The sequence below is a fragment of the Meles meles genome, chromosome 19 (assembly GCF_922984935.1).
Source record: "Meles meles chromosome 19, mMelMel3.1 paternal haplotype, whole genome shotgun sequence".
NCBI classification, from domain to species: Eukaryota; Metazoa; Chordata; class Mammalia; order Carnivora; family Mustelidae; genus Meles; species Meles meles.
In genome coordinates this window covers 3,083,580-3,102,213 of record NC_060084.1, presented here as the reverse complement: position 1 = coordinate 3,102,213, position 18,634 = coordinate 3,083,580, and the positions used below count along the sequence as shown (strand labels likewise).

Here is an 18,634-nt window from a genome sequence, read left to right as displayed (position 1 = left end):
AAGAGGAGGGAGCTGCCTGCGTGCCAGGCTGCCTGGGGAGAGGCGAGGAGGGTGGCCACGAGAGGAGCCCCTGGAATCTCCACCATGGGTGCGTGAGCAAGGCCCCATGTCGTGCTCTCCTTGTCCTGCCCAGAGGCCGGCATCTGTGGCTAGGAAATGCTGGGGTTCCCCCAGGAACTGGCTGCACGGGCGGTGCTCCTGGACCAGCAGCCTCGGGCCCCCTGGGAGCTTGTTAGCCATGCCGCATCTCAGGCACGCCCAGAAGCCTTAAGCCACAATCGGTATTCTAACAAGGTCCCCCGGGAGTCGTGTGTCTGTGAAGGTTGGAGAAGTGCGTTCTGGGCCAGAAATTACGGAGTCTTAGGATGGAAGAGGGGGTGTGCAGGGTGGGGGAGCGGTGTGGGGTGGGGGACAGTGAGGGTGTGGAGAAGCAGTTGGAAGTCTGGGAGGCTCGCAGGCTCGGGAGCTGGAGGGACCAGGAGGGGCTGGCCTGGAGAAACCCAGGGTCAGGGCTTCAGTTTTATCCAGGCTGGGTTTGTGGGACAGGTAGGAAGCCAAGGGCCTGGATGCATTTCTTAGGAGATGGGCTGGGGGGATTGGGGACAAGGCAGAGAGCACAAATGAGTGGGAGGTGGGAGGGGAGAGAGACAGGGCAGGAGAGGGACAGACGGTGGTGGAGTGTCTCCTGACTCGCCTGCAGGCCGTGGAGCTGTGTGCCCTCCTGGCTGGCCCAGAGCCTGGCTTAGCCGGGTAACCACGGATGGGCTGTTCAACCAACCTAGGCTTCATTTGCCTCATCTTTAAAATGGGGATGATGCTGGGGGCTCTGGGTGGCTCAGATGGTTAAGCCTCTGCCTTTGGCTTAGCTCATGATCATAGGGTGCTGGGCTGGAGCCCCACACTGGGCTCCCTGCTCAGCGGGGAGCCTGCTTCCCTCTCTCCTTCTGCCACTCCCCCTGCTTGTGTTCTCTCTCTGTGTCAAATGAATAAATTTTTTAAAAATCTTAAAAAAAAAAAAAAATGGGGATGATGGTCTTGGCAGTCTCACTGAGCAGTAGGACGATGGGACGGTCAGGAGGGCGCAGAGCTCCAGTCCGAGAAGTGTCTGATGCTATTATTTACACCCGCCACAGAGGGAAGACGGGCAGTGGTTGCCAGCTGGGGCCTTTCTCCAGGGGCGTACTCCTTGGAGTGTGGTCCTGGGACCAGAGCGTGGACCACCCGGAGCTTGTGAGAGATGCCGGGGTCGCAGGCCCCGCCCTGCCTGGGGGCTCGGCAGCTTCATCTCAAAACAAGACCCAGGGGATGTCCATAACCACTGCAGCGACCCTGAGCACTGTCTCCTATGACCTAGTGAACTCACCCTGGGCCCTTAAAAAGGTACAGACGCCTGGGTCCCACCCCAGAGACTCTAGGCTGATGGGCCTGGGGTGTGGGCTTAGCACTGGGATTTTTTAAAAGCTCCCCAGGGGATTCTAATCACGGGTGGCATTGGATACCAAGGAGGGGGCATCCTTCAGGGGGAGAGGGAGGGCCAGGCTGGAGGAAAAGAGAGCCCAAGGCCAGTCCGGTAGGACTAACGGTGCTGTCTCTCGAGCGTTCACTGTGTGCCCGTCACAGCCCCGGACAGAGATTCCTGGTAGTCAATGCTCACAACAGCCCCTAGAGGCTGGGCCCCTCCCCATCCCCATTCCACAGAGGGGGAAACAGAGGCGCAGGGAGGATAGCTAATCTGCACTCTCAAAAAAAATAAGTAAAATCTTAAAAAAAAAAAAAAGACTAATACTATAATAGTCAAAAGAAAGACGGCTGTCTATGAGGTGACCGGATGCGGTCCCCTTTCAGGGCTCAGTCACCGGCCAGCGTCTGTGAGAGGTCATCGTGGCTCCTGCGACACGCCCAGCCGTCTGGGCTCGAGGGCCACTGTGCCTGCAGCGCGACTCGGACGGGTCAGCTAGGAAAGCGACATGCGTGTGCAGGCGCAGAGACCCTAAGGCAAATGTGGCCGAGCTTCAGCTCTGGGAAAGGACTTGCAGGAGCCCTCAGTGTTCCCGCGACTTTTCTGGAAGCCTGAAACTACTTCAGGAGACGTCAAGCCAGGGAAGAAGAGCGGACACGGGCAGCGCAGGGGTCCGCAGCCTCTGCGCCCGACCCCACCGCCTCCCCAGCGGTGGCCCAGACCACCGTCTGGCGCATCAGACCCTACTTCCCTAGAGACGTCTCTGGTGGGGTCGGGGCGCAGGGGGGAGGCTGGGCTATTCTCTGCCGGAGCACCACCTCCTCAAGGGTTGTCCGGAAGTGACAGGGGTTGTCTGTAAAGCTATCTCGTGACTTGAAACATACCCATTTCAGAACATTCAGGAGGGAAGGAGAGAGGGACAGAGGGCAGGAGGGCAGGACGGACAGGGGAGGGGCAGAAAGGGGAGGAAGGAGAAGGAGGGAGGGAGGAAGGGGAGAGGGAGGTTTGGAGAAAAATGAAGACAGATCAAGGAAGCGAGAGAGGAGGAGGAGGGGGAGGAAGCAGCAGTGGCCGCAGCCTGGGTTCGGGGGACACGGGCACAAGAGGCCGCGTGGCGTCCGGCCAGGTCACGTCAAGGGGTCATGTCGGTGTGCGGTGACTCTGCGTCTGTTCCTAAAATTCCCAGATGGAGAACTGTCACAAACCGGTGTTCCTCGTCCCAGCGCACACACTTGAACCTGGTCACCCTGCCTCTCCCTCCCCCCAGGACAGGACAGAGGCAGCAGGCGGGGAGTGGCCCAGAGGAACAAGGAAGAACCAGGCTCCAAGAGCTGTGTGACCTCAGGCAAGTCACTGCCATCTCTGAGCCAGAGGTGCTGAAGTTCGGCCCCCCAGGTTCCGAGTCCTCGCCTGTCAAATATTAGGCACCCTGCCTGGGGGACGGTCCTGTCCCCAAGCACTCCTGTGAAGGCACTGCCTTGGGGGCGTCCCGCGTCGTGGGCCCCCGCTCTGGGCTGCTGGGTCAGGAGGAGACACTCCCACGCGTGATCCACTCCACCCCTCGGTGCTGGGGCTGCTGGCAGGCGGCCAGCCTGGGTAGAGACTGCGGGGAGAGCCCCATGAACGGGCGAGCCCTTCGGATGAGGAGTCGCCGAAGCCTGATTCTACAGCTGCGTGGATGGAGGCCTGACTGGGGGCAGTGAGGCCGCTCCCACGTCCAGCTCCCCCGCCGGCAGCATCACAGCCCTGAGAGCCCACCGATACCCACATCTCCCTGGGCTTTTAAGAGGCCAAGTCCTGGGCCAAGATTATCATAAAAATCACTCCCCTCTACCCTAAAAATGTCCCAGGAGAGAGACATCACCGCCGCCTCCCCATTTTACAGACGGGGGGTGGGGGACAGAGCTCTGAGAGGTCCCGGGGCCAGGAAGCCCGACCCGGGCGGCGTTGGGTACAAACGTACAGGTTTCTGGGATGAGGAAAAGGAGAGTCAACGGGAGGGAAGCGATCTCGTGGGAGGGGTCCACCAGGCCTGGGGGACCGCTAGCTCAGGTATAAACATTCCCTCTTTCACACTTGGGCAGGGGCGTGAAACACCTCCCTTTCCTCGATGTTCCCTTTGAAACCTCAGATTGTGAATTATCCGCACAACAGCTTGAAGTTGAACAGGTTCTTGCACCCCTACTGCCAAGGGGTCACCGCGGGGTCCTACCGAGGCGGGGACGCCAAGGACACACACCTCCTCCCGCGGGGTCTGCGTCCCCTCGGAGCCTCGGACAGAGATGCGGGAGAGATGCGCGTCAGCTGCTTTGCACACCACACGCCTTCTCTAAAGGCCTGAGCATCTCCAGGGGAGGGACACACTCGGCTGAGTTGTCTGCGACTGTTTTCAGAGCACTCGGGAAGAAACTACCAGCCTGCAGCCGTGGGAGTGCCCCAGCTCACCTCCCACACTGTCGCGCGCAGAGAAAGGGAAGCCGAACTATTCTCTGCATGAGTACACAGTAACGGCGATGGGCCGAGTCCACGGCATAGAACCACGGGGGGACGGGGGAGACCCGACTTCTTGAAGGCTGGCCCCGGGGCAGGCTGACTCCCTTCAGGCACTACTTTTGTGGATCAGAGAGGCTGGGCTCTGGAGTGTGAGGGGACGTCTTTCTTGGAGGCAGTCATAGGATCTGGAGCTGGAGGGGGCCGGAGAGAAAAGGCTCCAGATAAAATATAGTGTCCAGTTTCTGCATGGGCCATAGTCAGACCCCAAATCCTTCATGAACCCACAATTCAAACTGAACTGGGTATCCAGTTTCCTGTTTTGCTTTTTAAGATTTTATTTTGGGGGGGCGCCTGGGTGGCTCAGCGGGTTAAGCCTCTGCCTTTGGCTCAGGTCATGATCTTGGGGTCCTGGGATCGAGTCCCGCATCGGGCTCTCTGCTCTGCAGGGAGCCTGCTTCCTCCTCTCTCTCTGTCTGCCTCTCTGCCTACTTGTGATCTCTGTCAAATATATAAATAAAATCTTTTAAAAAATATTTTATTTTTAAGTAATCTCTGCGCCCAACGTGGGGCTTGAACTCACGACCTCGAGGGTGAGAGTCGCATGCCAGGTACATCCTATATTTTATTTGCGAAATCCGGCAGCTCTCCACAGAGGTGGTCTGGGTGCTCACGTGGGCTTCCCAGCTGAGGACAGGGAGGCCCAGAGAGGGACCATGAGTGCAAGGCCGGGTCCAGCTAGAAGCCGGTCTCGGTCTCTGCAGAGTACCATCCTAGAGGGAATCGGAAAGATCCCCTGGAGGTCGTGACTCACTGAACTGAACAAAGACCTCACTCGAGCCCAAACCGAGGGAGGGCCGGGGTGAAGAATCAGAGCTGAGGAATGTGACAGTTGGCCCAGGTGGGTGGACGGGCCAAGGGAGGATGGGACCAGGTGCCACTCGCAGCCGGGGGACGTGTGCCAGCTCTCCACGTCTGTTTCCTCACTGCGAACACGGGGAAGACGGTTCTGACGGGCTGGCCACCCTGGGCTCCTGTCTAGTCGGCACAGGGAACATCTTGGTTTTCTTCCTTCTTTAGAAAAGGCACTTGCTTTTTGTAACAGGATTAGAATTCCTGCAATTCCAGCCAAAGGGTCTGTGCCCGGGAACAGATGCTACAAGTGTTAACACGCCTCCCATCCGGGTACACGGAGTGCAAACATGAGCATCCCCCTGACCTTGGCCCATGGACCTGCGGGAGGCTGCGAGTTCCTCGGGGAGAGGAGTGGGGAAGCGGGGACAGCTGCTTCCCCCACAGCAGCTCACCAACAGGAAGTTGCAGAGGATGGGGGGCGGGGAGGCAAAGGCGCCCGGTGAGATCCCCACCTATTTTTGTGTCCTGGAGAAGGGGCCTGGGCCACCTGAGGTCCAGCCTTGGCCTCCCTGTGACTGACCATGTAACTTGGAGCAAAATACTTGCTCACTGCCTGCTCTGAACCTCTGCGTAATAATCAAGCTCGATGCTTACGGTTTGTGTAGCTTTTCGTGTTCTATGTCCATACAAATGTTTATTTAAAAATACGGGGTATGCTCTTAGAGGTAACGATTAATTCACTACAGGGTTAATTTAAAAATATGCAATTAGGGGCGCCTGCGCGGCTTAGTCAGTTAAGCGTCTGCCTTCGGCTTGGGTCATGGTCCTGGAGTCCTGGGATCGAGTCCTAGCATCGGGCTCCCTGCTCAGCAGGGAACCTGCTTCTCCCTCTCCCTGCTGCTCCCCCTGCTCGTTCTCAATCTTTTTCTCTCTCTGTCAAATAAATAAAATCTTCAAGAACAATTTTTTAAAGTAGGCTCCACACCCCATGTGGGTCTCAAACTCACCACCCGGAGCTCAAGAGTCACGTGCTCTTCTGACTGCGCCAGCCAGGTGCCCCCCAAAACAGGCAATTGTTTCTCACAGCAGCCTTGACGACAGGAGCCACAGACTACCAGCCCACGTCAGAGAGCACCTGCCAGCTCACCCCCTTAGGCTTTCTGGATGTGGCACGCCTGTGGGAGACGCGGGGCCCTCCACTGGCACCTGAGGGAGACTGCCGCTGGGAGGGGCAGGAGGACATTCCTGGGGACTCCTATTTCCGGATCCGGCGCACACTCTTCATGTACCCATAGTCCCATGTGTATGTGCTACGTGCATAAAGGTTTAATCGGGGGAGGTGTTGCACTTGCTGGTCCCAGAGGCCTGGCCTGGCCCCTGCCATGTTCCAGTGCGACTCACTGTCAGGGCTCAGGGTTCAAGGCCCGGCCTTGCCACCTACCCGCCCCATGACTTTTACAAGCTTCCGTATCCTCATCTGTAAAATGGGGATGACACCACTCCTTGGTCAGGGTCGGGCAGGGGATAGGGACCGCAGGTGCTGGGGACACATTAGAGAGCATCAGTCCCTTTCCACGGCCACCGAGGGCAAGTTCCCAGCTCCAGGCCTCAGAGGTGACCTAAACTCCGGCTCAGTGCCCACTGAGTGGCACCCCGTAAGCAAGGGAAGGGCTTCCAGGGAGAGGAGATTAGGTGGTGAAGCTTTCAGCCTCCTTGGGGTTTGCGAAGGGATTAAGTCTTTCCATAAATACACCAGCAGGCCACCCTCCCTCCCTGCCTCCCAACCATCCATCCATCCGTCCATCCATCCGGAACCAGTACCCAGGGTGGGACAAAGAACCCAAGGTGGGTGTGGCCTGGACAGGCCAGGGCATTCCTGGCGGTGGGGCAGGAAACCGCAGGGCCTGCCAGTCTAGCTCAGCTTCTCGGAGTCTCAGTTTCCCCATCTGTAAGATGGGGTGTTGTGCCACAAAGGCTCCACTGTCTCAGAAGTGCCTCCACCTGCCCTTCCTCCGTGACCCGCCGGCCGCTCAGGCAGTGGGGACGAACTCTCCTCGCGGTTCCACCACGGCCCAACACTCCGGACCGAGTCGACCGCCCTTGACCCCGCCCCCCACGCGGCCGAGCCGATGGGTCCCGGGTCTCGAGAGCCTCCCCCAGTTCCGCTGAGCTCAGCGGGCCCGGAGAAGTCGCGCGTGCGTTCACACGGGTCGCCCTTTGCGGTTGCAAACCTGCTTTGATGCCCTGGGAGGCCAGGGGGCCCCTAAGTGAGGCGGCTCATGAATAATATAGTTTGAAAGCCTCGGTAGAGGGGAAATGGTTCCTCTCGAGGCCTCCTGCCCCCACCCCGGCCGGGCTCCTTTCCAGCTCTCAGGAATGGCGGTCTGGCCCGTTCCCGAGGAGCTCGTGACAGCGCGGGGCGCCGGGTGGAGATGGGGGGCCAGAGGCGTCCACGCGCGGACACACCCCCACCGGCCCCGCGTAAGGCGCAACACAGCCGGGGCTCTGGGCCCAACTTTCCCCAAATCCGCCTCTCGGCAGAAAAGTCCGCGAGAAGTTGGGGGGACGCCCGGGCCCGCGAGGGGGTCCCACCGCCCCCCGGAACGCGCTGGCCTCCCCGGGCGCGCCCTTCCCGCCGCCGGAACCGGCGGGGCGTGGACGCCGCCTGCTCGGACTCCCGGGGAGCGCGGCGTCCTCTGGAAGGGGTGGGCGGGCCGCGCGGGGCCGGGCAGCGGGGCGCGCGCGGCGCGGGGCACTCACCGCTTGCTGGGGGCTCACTGCGGAGCCGCGCCCGGGGCGCACGGGACCCGCCCGGGCGTTGGCGGCGGCGGCCGGGCTCCGGGAGCCGGGGCGATGAGCCTGCAAGAGAGAGCAGCGGGGGTCATGGCCCGGGCCGGGCAGTACGCGGGGGGACCCCGCTACGCCCCGGCCGGCACTCCCGGCCGCCGCCGCGCGCACGCCTCCCGCCGCCCCCGCCCGGCCCCCTCGGGGCGGTGCTGCCGGCGGCCCCGCCCCGCCCGAGGGCGCGGGATTGCACGGGCCGGGCGCGGGGGCGGAGCAGGTCCGTCCGCCGCCTGCCGGGTACGGTGCCAGGGGCGCGCCCGGCGCCCGCGCCTCCGGCCTCCCGCCTCAGTTTCCTCTTGCCCGGCCTGGCGGGGAGGTGGAGGGTGCGGCCCGGGGAAAGTTTGGGCCCCTCCCCGGGGCTGCCTGCCAGGCTCCCCGAGGCCGTGCATCGCAGCCCTAGCTGGGTGGGAAGGGGCGCCAGGGTTCTCCCATGATGAGTGGGCCCCATCGCTCGGCTGCGGGGAGGGGAGGCCAGAAGTGGGAGGCCCCACCATCCCGCCATCCGCAGCTCCCTACCCCTGCCCGGGGGGCCCTGAGGACAAGTAAGCAACATGCCCCCCACCCCACCCCTCAGTCTTGGAAGAGCGTTTCAGGTGGCCTTCGTAATGGAAAGGCAGCCTCCTTAGTGTTAGGGTCTGGCTCTCAGGCTTCACTTCTGGAGGTCAACCCGGGTGCACCAAGAGGGGCATGTGAAGGGACCTCCTGGCCCATGGCCCTGGCTTCAGGTTTTCTTGATGCCCAGCTAGGAGTAACGCTCCAGTTCCTCTCCAGGTGGGTGTGAAGACCTTTTGTCCAAAGGGGTTTCTTAGGAGGCTTCATGGTGAGAGGGTCTCTGACCACCTACCCAGCTAGCTAGGAGGAACAAAACCCCATTACCGCGGGTTCTTCCTGTCATTGTCAGAAGCCCCTCATGCCCACAAGGTCTCCACACCCTGCGCTGTGTGTAATTCTGGAGGTTTGGAAGGGGAAACTGAGTCACCGAGCAGGACAGCGGCACTCCCTCGGCACAGCAGGAACCCACTGAGCTGCAGGAAATAGAGTCAGCACCCTATGTGTGTGTTCTCCCTCTGAGTCATTCCTAAAAATGTTGCAATCTTTTGTATCAAGTCGGGAGTGACAGGTGGAAAATGTGTCGTGTCCCCCTTCCCTCCCCAAAGAAGGCCAAAAGGGGGCAGGGTTAGGGACAGGATGCTCCTTCCAAGGGTCCCCACTCCCCACCCTCACAGGGATGGTGGACTGTCCAGGATCTTGCGTCCTGGCTGTGAGCTGTGGGGCAGGGTTGCTCTGGACCGTCTCCTCTAGCAGTGGTGATAGAGGGGTAGGGAAGGCCCTGGGACAGTAGGCACGGCCCCCAGGTTCTGGTTCCGGCATTGTGGAGGACCCGCGAGGCCTCTTCTGCAGGCAGAGAAGGCCTCAGCAGGCCCAACGAATGCTCGGTGCCGCATGTGAGATCAGCCTGTTTCTGGGCTTCCGCTTCCGCCAGGACAAATGGGGATTTGTTGTTTCTACACGTGCTTTTTGAGCACCTACTCTGAGCCAGACCCCCGGGTGCCATGGCGAACGGGCTGTCACTGACAGTGGCCCCTAGGCACGTGACCCCCATGTCACCACCTGCTCAGGACAGCCCTGCGAGGAGGAGACACTTATTTTGTCCACTTCCCGGAGGCTGGGGGACAGGGATATCACAGGTCACCCAGCCAGCGGGCTCGGCAGTCCCAAACCGGCGGAGGATGGTGGAGCCGCCCAGTCTCCGGAGCTGGCGGGGAAGGGGGGGGCTGCCAATGGGAGGCAGCCAGGTGACAGCTGTATGGGCTGAGATGACGAATGGAGGGATGGAAAGAATCCTGTCGAACTCGCTTCCTCCCCCAGGAGTCCTCGGTCCGCTGAGAACAGTGGGGGCTGTGTTTCAAGGTCAGGATTTCAAGTGTCTGTGCTTGCTGTCCGGGGCTGGCTCACTTGTTGTCGGGGAGGCTGTCCTGGGCACTGTGGGCTACCACAGCGTCCCTGGCCTTCACCCGCTACAGGCCACTAGCATCCCCTCCCCTCTCCGAGCTGTGACAACCAGACACTGCCACCTGCCCACTGGGGGGTGCAAGTATTCCAGTGGCTCCCAGTCCTGGCAGCTGGCCCGGATGGGATCACGGGGAGGGGTGGGGTGAAGCTTAACAAGTAAATGAATGAAAATGCAGAGAGCAAACGCTCAGGCCCAGGCTCACCCCAGGGATCCCAACCTAGCCGGAACCAGGGAGAGCCCCGGAATGGGTGTTTTGTAAACGCTCCCAGGTGACCCTGGGGTGCCTGGGTGACTCCGTCGGTGAAGCGCCCCACTCCTGATGTTGGCTCAGGTCATGATCTCAGGGTCATGAGATCGAGGCCCCCATCGGCTCCGTGCTGGGTATGGAGCCCGCTTGAGATTCTCTCCCTTCCCCTCGGCACCTCCCCGGGCACACACCTGCTCTCAAATTAATTAATTAAAAACTCCCAGGTGGCCTTAATTGGCCTTTCCCACGGAGAACCTCGAATCTAGTGTTCAGAGCCCACATGGAAGACTGGAGACATGGGGGACACCAGCCAAATACAGGGGTGAAATGTGAACAGGTCCTGGTTTGAACAAACGCACTGTGAAAAGGCACGTGTGAGGTAATGTCAGAAAAGGGGCCACAGTCTGGGTGTTAGATCATATTCACAAATTACTACGAATTTGAGTGGATGTAACGGTGGTACCGTCATGCTTTTAAAAGCTTTTCTCGGGGGAGCGCCTGGGGGGCTCAGTCGGTGAAGCGTCTGCCTTCGGCTCAGGTCATGACAGGGTCCTGGGGTCGCCGCGTCGGGCTCCCTGCTCAGCGGGGAGTCTGCTTCTCCCTCTGGCCCCTCCCAGCTCGTGCACTCACTCTCTCTCTTTGTCTCACATAAATAAGCAAAATCTTTAAAAAAAAAAAGCGTCCAGGAAAATTTACAGATGGAAGAGAGAGGGAGGAGAGAGACAGCAATGACGGGAAGTGTGGGCGACTGTCGCCGTCCCGTGGAGACTCTCTACTTGTGTGTGTTCGCTTTTCCAGCAGAGGGGCGCCTGGCTGGCTCAGTCGGTGGATCTTGGGGTCATGAGCACAAACCCCACATCGAGTGTAGAGATTACTTAAGTAAATAAATCTTTGAGAAAAGACATTTTTCCAAACAAACAAACAAAAACCCCATTTTGTTAAAAGGAGAGAGAGAGCCCACTTGGACATGGTGTTCCTGGCAGCCAAGTGAGGTGACCACCTCTAGGAACTTGGTTTGGGGGTGGGGGGGTAATGGAAGCTGGTGGGGGGCCTTGGGGGTTCTGGGAGGAGAGACGGGCTCCGAGGGTTCACTGGCACCCCCACCTGGCAGCAGGTGAAGATGGGGGTTGGTGGCCGGGAGCCTGCAGAGACCGAACCAGGGCGGCCCAGCATCACCTGGAGCCTTGGGAAGAGGCAGGTGCTGTGGCCCAGGTGTGGATTCCTTAGGTGTGGGCCCGGCGGGTCTGCGGGGAAATCAGGCCCCCGACACCTGTTCCCCAAAGCCCTCCCTTCTCAGTGCAGAACTCGGTCGTCCACAGAGGACGTAGAACAGCCACGGGAGCAGAAAAGAGACCCGAGGGCGCCTGGGTGGCTCAGTGGTTTAAGCTGCTGCCTTCGGCTCAGGTCATGATCTCAGGGTCCTGGGATCGAGTCCCGCATGGGGCTCTCTGCTCTGCAGGGAGCCTGCTTCCCTCTCACTCTCTCTCTGCCTGCCTCTCTGCCTACTTGTGATCTCTCTCTGTCAAATAAATAAATAAAATCTTTAAAAAAAAAAAAAAAAAAGAAAAGAGACCCGAGTTGTAGGACAATGTCCTCCTCCTGAAACGTCTCCTTCCCCCCTGCCCTTGCCCTAAGAGACCCCTCCCGACTTTCAGAGCTCTGAGCAAGTGTCCCTTTGGTGCCTGGACCGGCGTCCTGTCCTGGGCTCCCTGGTGAGCTCGCCGAAGGTCTGTCTGTCTCTGGGAAGTAAGGCCCCAGAGGGCCGGAACCGGGTCCGCTTTGCTGACTGTCCTCTCCCCGTCCCTGTGCGGTGCTCCGCACTTCAGAACCAACGGGGTCTGAATGAGCGAATGAGGAACCCCAAGTCCTCAGTAAAGAAGCAGATGCTGGAGCCCCCTCCCACAGGAAGTCCTCTGCCGTAATGCCAACGCAGCAGAGCGGCCTGGGGGAGCTGCAGGGGACAGGATCCCTCTGAGGGTGCTGTGCCCAACCCTGTCTCCGTGGCCCGGCTACCTTGCATCCCTCCTCTGCTGTCATAAAGTGGCAGCTCGAGTGAGGACGGTGGCAGTGGGGACATCGGGCCGCATCGGGAGATGGGGCCAGAGGCAGCGAAGAGGAGAGCAGGCATGATGGTCATCCTGGACACTTTCTGGTCCAGGAGAGACACCAGGGCAGGCCTGAGGCTCAGCAGGGCTGAGGAGGGAGGGATGGACATCGTTCCCATTCCGGACAGCCTGTGATGGAGCAGCAGGGTGGGCCGTTGAGGCTTCCTGCAGACTGGCCTCCTAGTAGTCCCCACACGTGGTCTACGAAGCTTGGGCCTTCCGGTCACTATGGTCCAACTGTCCTGCCTGCTGGGAGCACTAGCCGGTCACAGGTGGCTTTGCAGGGATCTGATCACCACCCAAACAGAGGCAGATCCCCATCAGGTGACAGCAGTCCCAGCCGGTGTCATGAGCTGCCCGAGAACCAACTGGTCACGCCCACACATCCCACAGAACTGGGAGGAGACATAAAGTGGCTTTGTGTTAAGCGGGTTCATTTTGGGACATTTTGTTACGCGGCAACAGAGAGCAGAGAGAAGCTTCTATCGAGTGACAGACAGGATCTGGGCTCCTGCTTTCTGTAAGCTTGGCCTCAGCCTGCTGTGCTTAGATTGATAGATTACCCCAAAGGCCCAAAACAAGCATTCGGCCTGAGAAAACATACACCTACAACTCGCTTTATCTGCTCGAGTTTCTGGTGCTGTTGCTACAGATTTTCGGGGCCCTGTGTCCCTCTCCCCACCCTCGTTCTCATCCCTGCCTGCTGGAGGCTGGCCCTCCCTGCTGTGTCCTGCCTGCTGTTCGCCTCTGTCTCTGCGGGCAGTCTATGGTCGTCTGGGGGGCTTGCCTCTGAAGGCACCTTCCCAGACATCGGGCCCTGACGACCCCCTTTACAGATGCGGAAACGGGGTTCGAGAGGTGGGTTGGAGATGCCTGGCCGGAGAGCGGGAGGGCCGGCCCCCTGCACCAGGACCCGCCAGGACAGAGGGGATGGCGGGTGGTTCTGTCTGGAGGAGCTTTGTGTGCATGTGTGCTCGCACGGTGCGGCGGGATGTTGGACGTGGGGGCCGCGGGAATGGAGGGATGGGGCCCCTGGAATTCACCCAGTAGATGGGGGAGTGGATGAGAGTCGCCCTGACGAGGCCATGGCTAGAGACGGGTGACAGGCTGTGCTCTCCTCTCTCTCTCTCTCTTTTTAAGTGACAATTTTTCCTTTTTATTCATTTCATATCTTAAACTAAACACCTTCTCCTTCACACAGGACACAAAAAGTGTTCTAGATTTCGGTAAGCCTTGGCTGGAGACACTCCTGCCAACCCGAGTCTCACGATAGTTTAGTTTTCCTCCAGTGTCCCCACGTAGATGTTTAAAAGTTCTCTGAATAGAAGTTAGAAAAGAAATGCAGGCCCTGGGGAGACAGGCTCCTGGAGACAGGGGAGTTGGCGGCTGTGTGGTGGGACACCCCATCAGTGCTGGGCTCTCTGCCCTCCAGGGTCCCCCGAGAGCCCTTGCGGCTCCCAGGCTGTCAGAAGAGGCCGCAGTGGGGCTTAGCCCACTGTGGGGAAGGCTGAGACACCCCCGCCTCACGCCCCAGGCTGGGTCTGGCTCCCTCCCCTGTGCTCCCCAGATGCCCAGCGCTCTCCAGCCCCGCAGACCAGGCTCTGTGACAGCCGAGGGCCTGGCTGGGGGTGGCAGGGACGGAGTCTCATCCCTGCATCCCCCCTGGCATGGGGCCGTGAGTCAGGGAATGAGTCTCGTGCCTCCTAGGAGCCGCTAGCTGTCAGGTGCAGGAGCAGAGCAGCGGGTCTGCAGGAGATGGGTTGGGGGGCAGAGCTGTCTCCCAGGCCTGCAGGAGGCTCAGACGTGACGGTGACGCCAGCCCGCTGTGAACCCAAGAGAACCAGACAAATCCGAGCTAAAGCATGCTGTGTGCTGGCTGCGTGCTGGGCGCCACGGTAAGCCGAGTGGCCGTCCGACACAGACACTGTAACACCCCCAGCCCCGTCCGGGCGAGGGGCTGTGGGTACCAGTGCCTCACTCCCCCCAGGTCTTGGGTTGGGGATGGCAGAGCCCAGGTTCGTGCGTGGTAGTCAGGTGTCCCTCTTCTGCTCTCTACACACGCTGTGGGTGACCGTCACCACGAGGGCACAATTGTCACCATCCCCTCCCAACCAGGGATGATCGGGGCTGCCCGTCGGGGACAGGGCGGAAAGCTGGCCTGCGAGAGCCCAGGCGGCCACAGTCCACAGGCAAAGCAGCACCTGCCAACAGACAGAAAGTCACGAGAAACCACGGCCACGTCCCCAAAATCAGAGCCTTCGAGAGACACCGTTATAAACAGCAGACGAGCTACGGACGGGAAGGACATATTTGCAAATCGCGTACCTGAGAAAGGACTGAGCGTAGAAAGAAGCGTTTGGACTCACGAACACGGAGCCAAGGAACTCAAGAACTGACGTTGAAGTTAAAAAATCAAATTAAAAAAAGATTTGAAAAGACAGTCCACCAAAGATACACATATGGATGGGAAGCCCTGGGGAAAAAGTTCAAGGCCATGAGTCGTTCGGGAAAGGCCAGTCAAACCCACGGGGAGAGGCTGCCAGGTTTGCCCTGATGATAACACAGGGAGACGGTGGATGTCGGATGTTGGTGAGGACGCGCAGGAGATCTGACCGGACTGCTGGGGACGTGAAACGACGCGGCCACGCTGGAAAACAGCTGGAAAGATTCTTAAAAATGGAAACATTCATCTACCGTAGACCCCACCGACTCCCCCGGAGAGGTGGGACGGAAGCAAAGACCCATGCCCGCAGGTTCCCAGAGGCTGTATGCACAGCAGGCACAGGTGGAAACCGCCCAGGCGGCCTCCCGGTGTGGGGTGGGCGCGCACACTGCGGGCAGGGAGGGAGGAGGCGCCCACTCACACCACAACGTGCACGAACTTCAGAACCGCGATGCCCCGTGCGAGAGGCCAGACAGGAAAGGGCTCCGGTTGCACGAGTCCATTCCCCTGAATTGTGAGGAACAGGCAGGTGGGCAGAGACAGGACACAGACTGGGCTGCGCTGAGAATGAGGAGGACTGACGCCGGCCAGTAGGGCTGGACACTTACTGACGGTTATGGAACCGCATGCTGGGACAGGTGACTTCTCTGGGGGACGTCATTACAGGCGTCAGGGACGCCTCGTTACCTGTAATGCCACAAGGACACGGAAACCTCGGAAGAGACAGCACCTTGCTCCCCTGGGAACGTGGGGCCTGGAATGACCAGGCGGCCAGCAGGTTCGAGAAGAGGGGTTGGGCTCTGAGGCTTTTGAAAGAGCCCTGCAGGACGGAGAGGGGAGCCCGGGGCCCTCACACCAGCGGGCAGGAGGCAAGAGGACAGAGAGTGGGCCCTAGAAGAACAGGCAGGAGGGTCGGGAGGGAGGAAGGGGAGGGGAAGGACGGGGAGGTGGGGGACCGCAGGCCGTGGGCAGGAGCGCTGCCCGGCACCCTGGGGAGTCTGCGGAGGGCAGTCCCTCTGCCGGGGACTCGGGCGCCAGGGACACTTGCGGGATTTGGCATCAAGTCTGCTGCTGCCCACACTCTAGCCACGTTCGTTCTCTCATTCCTTACCGCGCGCCGCACAAGCGGCCGTCCTCTGGCAGGTGCCGGCGGCCTGGGGAACAAGGAAGCCCCTGCCTCACGGAGACCGTGGGCCAGTGGGGCAGAGCTCGGCCATCACGGTGGCTTGCGTGATGGGGGGCCCGGGGGCCAAGCTCACGGGAGGAGGGGCAGATGGCAGGGTCCAGGGACAAGGCAAGAAGAAGGTGTCCTGAGGGAAGATGGCAGGGACAGGGCAACAGCCCCGCCTCGAAGGCCATCAGGAGCCCCAGGGAGGAGCTGAGGGGCTGCTGGGCAGCAGCGCTGTGGCCGTGGGTCGGAGGGGCCAGACCCTGTGGGGCCGGGGCTGCGTCCCGGAGGACGGCGTTCCTGACACTGGCGTGGGCAGCGGGGCTGGACCAGTCAGAGAGGCGCGCCGGAGGGCGGGAGGAAGGGAACAGTAAGCGCGACCAGTACAGTCCCGCTGCCGCCACCGCAGAGCCCGGCTCGTCACGTCTCTCCGGGTGCCCAGGACCAGGGCTGCCCCGTCCTTGCATTCGCAAGGTCGGGGGACGCGGCTCAGCCTGTGTCTGGCCGAGCTCCGGGCGCCTGGAGGGACTCCAGGGACCAGGGTTGCTGGCTGCCGGCGAGGCCCGGGGACCCTCTCCACTTCACACCCTTAGTCCCTTTTGAAACCGAAAGCGGAGAACGGATGACTCAGTCCAAAGGTTCAACGTCAAAAAAAACCCCCCAAACCCCACGGGTTCTAACATTCAGAAAAGCTGCGAACTAAGAAACGTTCGCCTGTGGCTCTGTTGGTTAAGCGTTTGCCTTCCACTCTGGGCCTGGTTCCAGGGTCCGGGATCGAGCCCTGTGGTGGGTTCCTTCCTTGGTGGGGAGCCTGCTTCTCCCTCTGCCCCTCACCCCACTCCTGTGCTCTCTCTCACTCTCTCTCTCTCAAGTAAATAAATAAAATCTTAAAAAACAAAAAACAAACGAAACCTCCGGGGCCAATGGTGTTTGATGGTGGGTGTGGGGGAGATTTTCATCAGGACACTGGGCTCTGGGGTGAAACCTCGTAAAGCGGGAGATTTGGAGGCCTCGACCCGGGCTGGGGTTGGGGTCCTGAGTGTGGAGAGACAGACGGGGGCGTCCCTGGATGGGGGGGCAGGGACGGGATCTGTGGCCAGTGGATGTGGGGGGAGGGGGAGGTCCCTGGGTGGGGACAGGAATGGGATCTGTGACCAGTGGATGGGGGGAACAGAGGGGGTATCCCCAGGTGGGGAGGACAAGGATGGGATCTGTGGCTAGTGGATAGGGGGTACAGAGGAGGAATCCCTGGGTGGGGACAGGGACAGGATCTGTGGCCAGTAGATGGGGGGACAGAGGGGACGTCCCTGGATGGGGACAGGGATGGGATCTGTGGCCAGTGGATGGGGGGACAGAGGGAGTGTCCCTGGATGGGGACAGGGATGGGATCTGTGGCCAGTGGATGGGGGGACAGGGGGGCGTCCCCGGGTGCGGGACGGGGACGGGATCTGTGGCCGGTGGACGGGTGGGGACAGAGGAATTGTCCCTGGGTGGGAGACCGGGATGGGATCTGTGGCCGATGGCGGGTGGGGACAGAGGGATCAAGGATAGCTCCCAGTCCTGTGCCTCCTCCAGCCCATAGGTGAGTTTGCTTTGTTGAACTGATTTTGATTTTGCCAGATTCAGGCAAACAGCAGGTCTGAGAACCATCTGGAAGACAGAAGGATGGCGCTTTGCCATCTGCAGGGAACTGTTGCTCCGGACCGACACCCTCGTTCATGTACGAGTGTGTGCTCGCAAAGACAGTAAGGCCGCTCGTTTGCGGGCACGTCTGGGGCCCTCGCCCGTCCACACCCCAAAGCCCTGTGCCGAAGACCGCGCGGGCGCCGGAGGTGAGATCCAGGCCCTAGTTTACACGCACGTGAGTAAGTTCGGCTTTTCCAGCTCAGCAGGGTAGGGGTCACTTCAATGGGGATCTAGACGGCCTGGGGGACAGAGTGAGGTCAGGGAAGGACGCGGACGGCCGACGGCCCGATGCAGCAGGAGCTGATGGAGACTCTGGTAGCAGAGGAGGAGAGCGGAGAACTCCGGAAAGCAGACTGGGGCCCGGAAAGTGTGGCCACTGGGGACAGCTTAAGGACAGCCTTCCACGCTCGTGGGGCCTGAGGGTATCACCACTCAGCTGTCCAGCCTTGGACCTAATGGTCACCATTTGTCGTAGAGAAAAGGATCAATGTCATTGGTAAATATTTCCATGTAAAACCATTAAAATATGCGTCCACCGGGGTAGCAGTCAGACCCCTGGAAGCTCAAGTGACAGATTCTGCCCAAAGGTTCCAGATGAGTGCGGTTTCTGCACATCTCTGGAAGGAGAAGGGAATCCCTGACAGTTCAGAGCAGGCCCCCCCATCGCTCGGGGGTAACTCTGCAGAGAGCCCCGAGCTGGAAGCCTTAGGACTCTTTGTTCAAGACCCCCTGGCTCGGTCCCTCCACCGGCAGCTTCAAAGTTAACCTTTTCAGGGCATCAAAGTGGCCCCGTGGAGGGCAGGGCCTGGGCACCGGGCCGAGGGGCATTCTTCCTCGTGGGCAGGCAGAGCAGCTGGCTGGCAACCCTCCACAGTGTGGTCCTGGCCTCCTGGGGGCTTGGGAGCGGTGCCGGCAGGGTGTGGCTGTCACAGGGCCCGGCGGAGCCCAGGCTTCTCTCCCAGGCCTCGGGTCTCCGGGGCCCACCCCGCTCTTCCCCTGGGGCAGGAGGGGCAGGGAGGAAGGGAGGCGTGTCAGAGCTCTCAGGGAAGGACCCAGCCCCTGCACCGTGTGAGCCCCTGGGGGCTTGGCTACAGACAGGATCTGATTTGGCGCACTCAGTCCTCAGACTCCAGGGCGCCCACACTTAGGGCTGGCAGCGCGCGGAGGGCTGGCCGTCTCTCTGACACCCTGACGGCTCCTTCACAGCACAGCCGCCATCTACAGGTTTCCCGGCGCCTTGTCAGGAGCAGTAAGAGAGACACAGGCAATGTCTGTCTGAAGGACCCGTTTCACTTCAGCCGGTTTATCAGAAAACGACCCTCT

General features: G+C 60.6%; 1 protein-coding gene across 1 annotated transcript in view; it reads right to left on the bottom strand.

Moving 5' to 3' along the window:
- The window catches only part of C19H16orf74 (chromosome 19 C16orf74 homolog), a 33,898-nt gene extending 21,774 nt beyond the window's left edge, over positions 1-12,124 (bottom strand). Inside the window, exons 1-2 of the mRNA XM_045988073.1 lie at positions 11,923-12,124; positions 7,565-7,878 (exon numbers count right to left, since the gene is read on the bottom strand). Coding sequence (XP_045844029.1) covers positions 7,565-7,878; positions 11,923-12,124 — 516 coding nt within the window. The remainder of the gene's footprint in view (positions 1-7,564; positions 7,879-11,922) is intronic.
- Between the last annotated feature and the right edge of the window lie 6,510 nt (positions 12,125-18,634).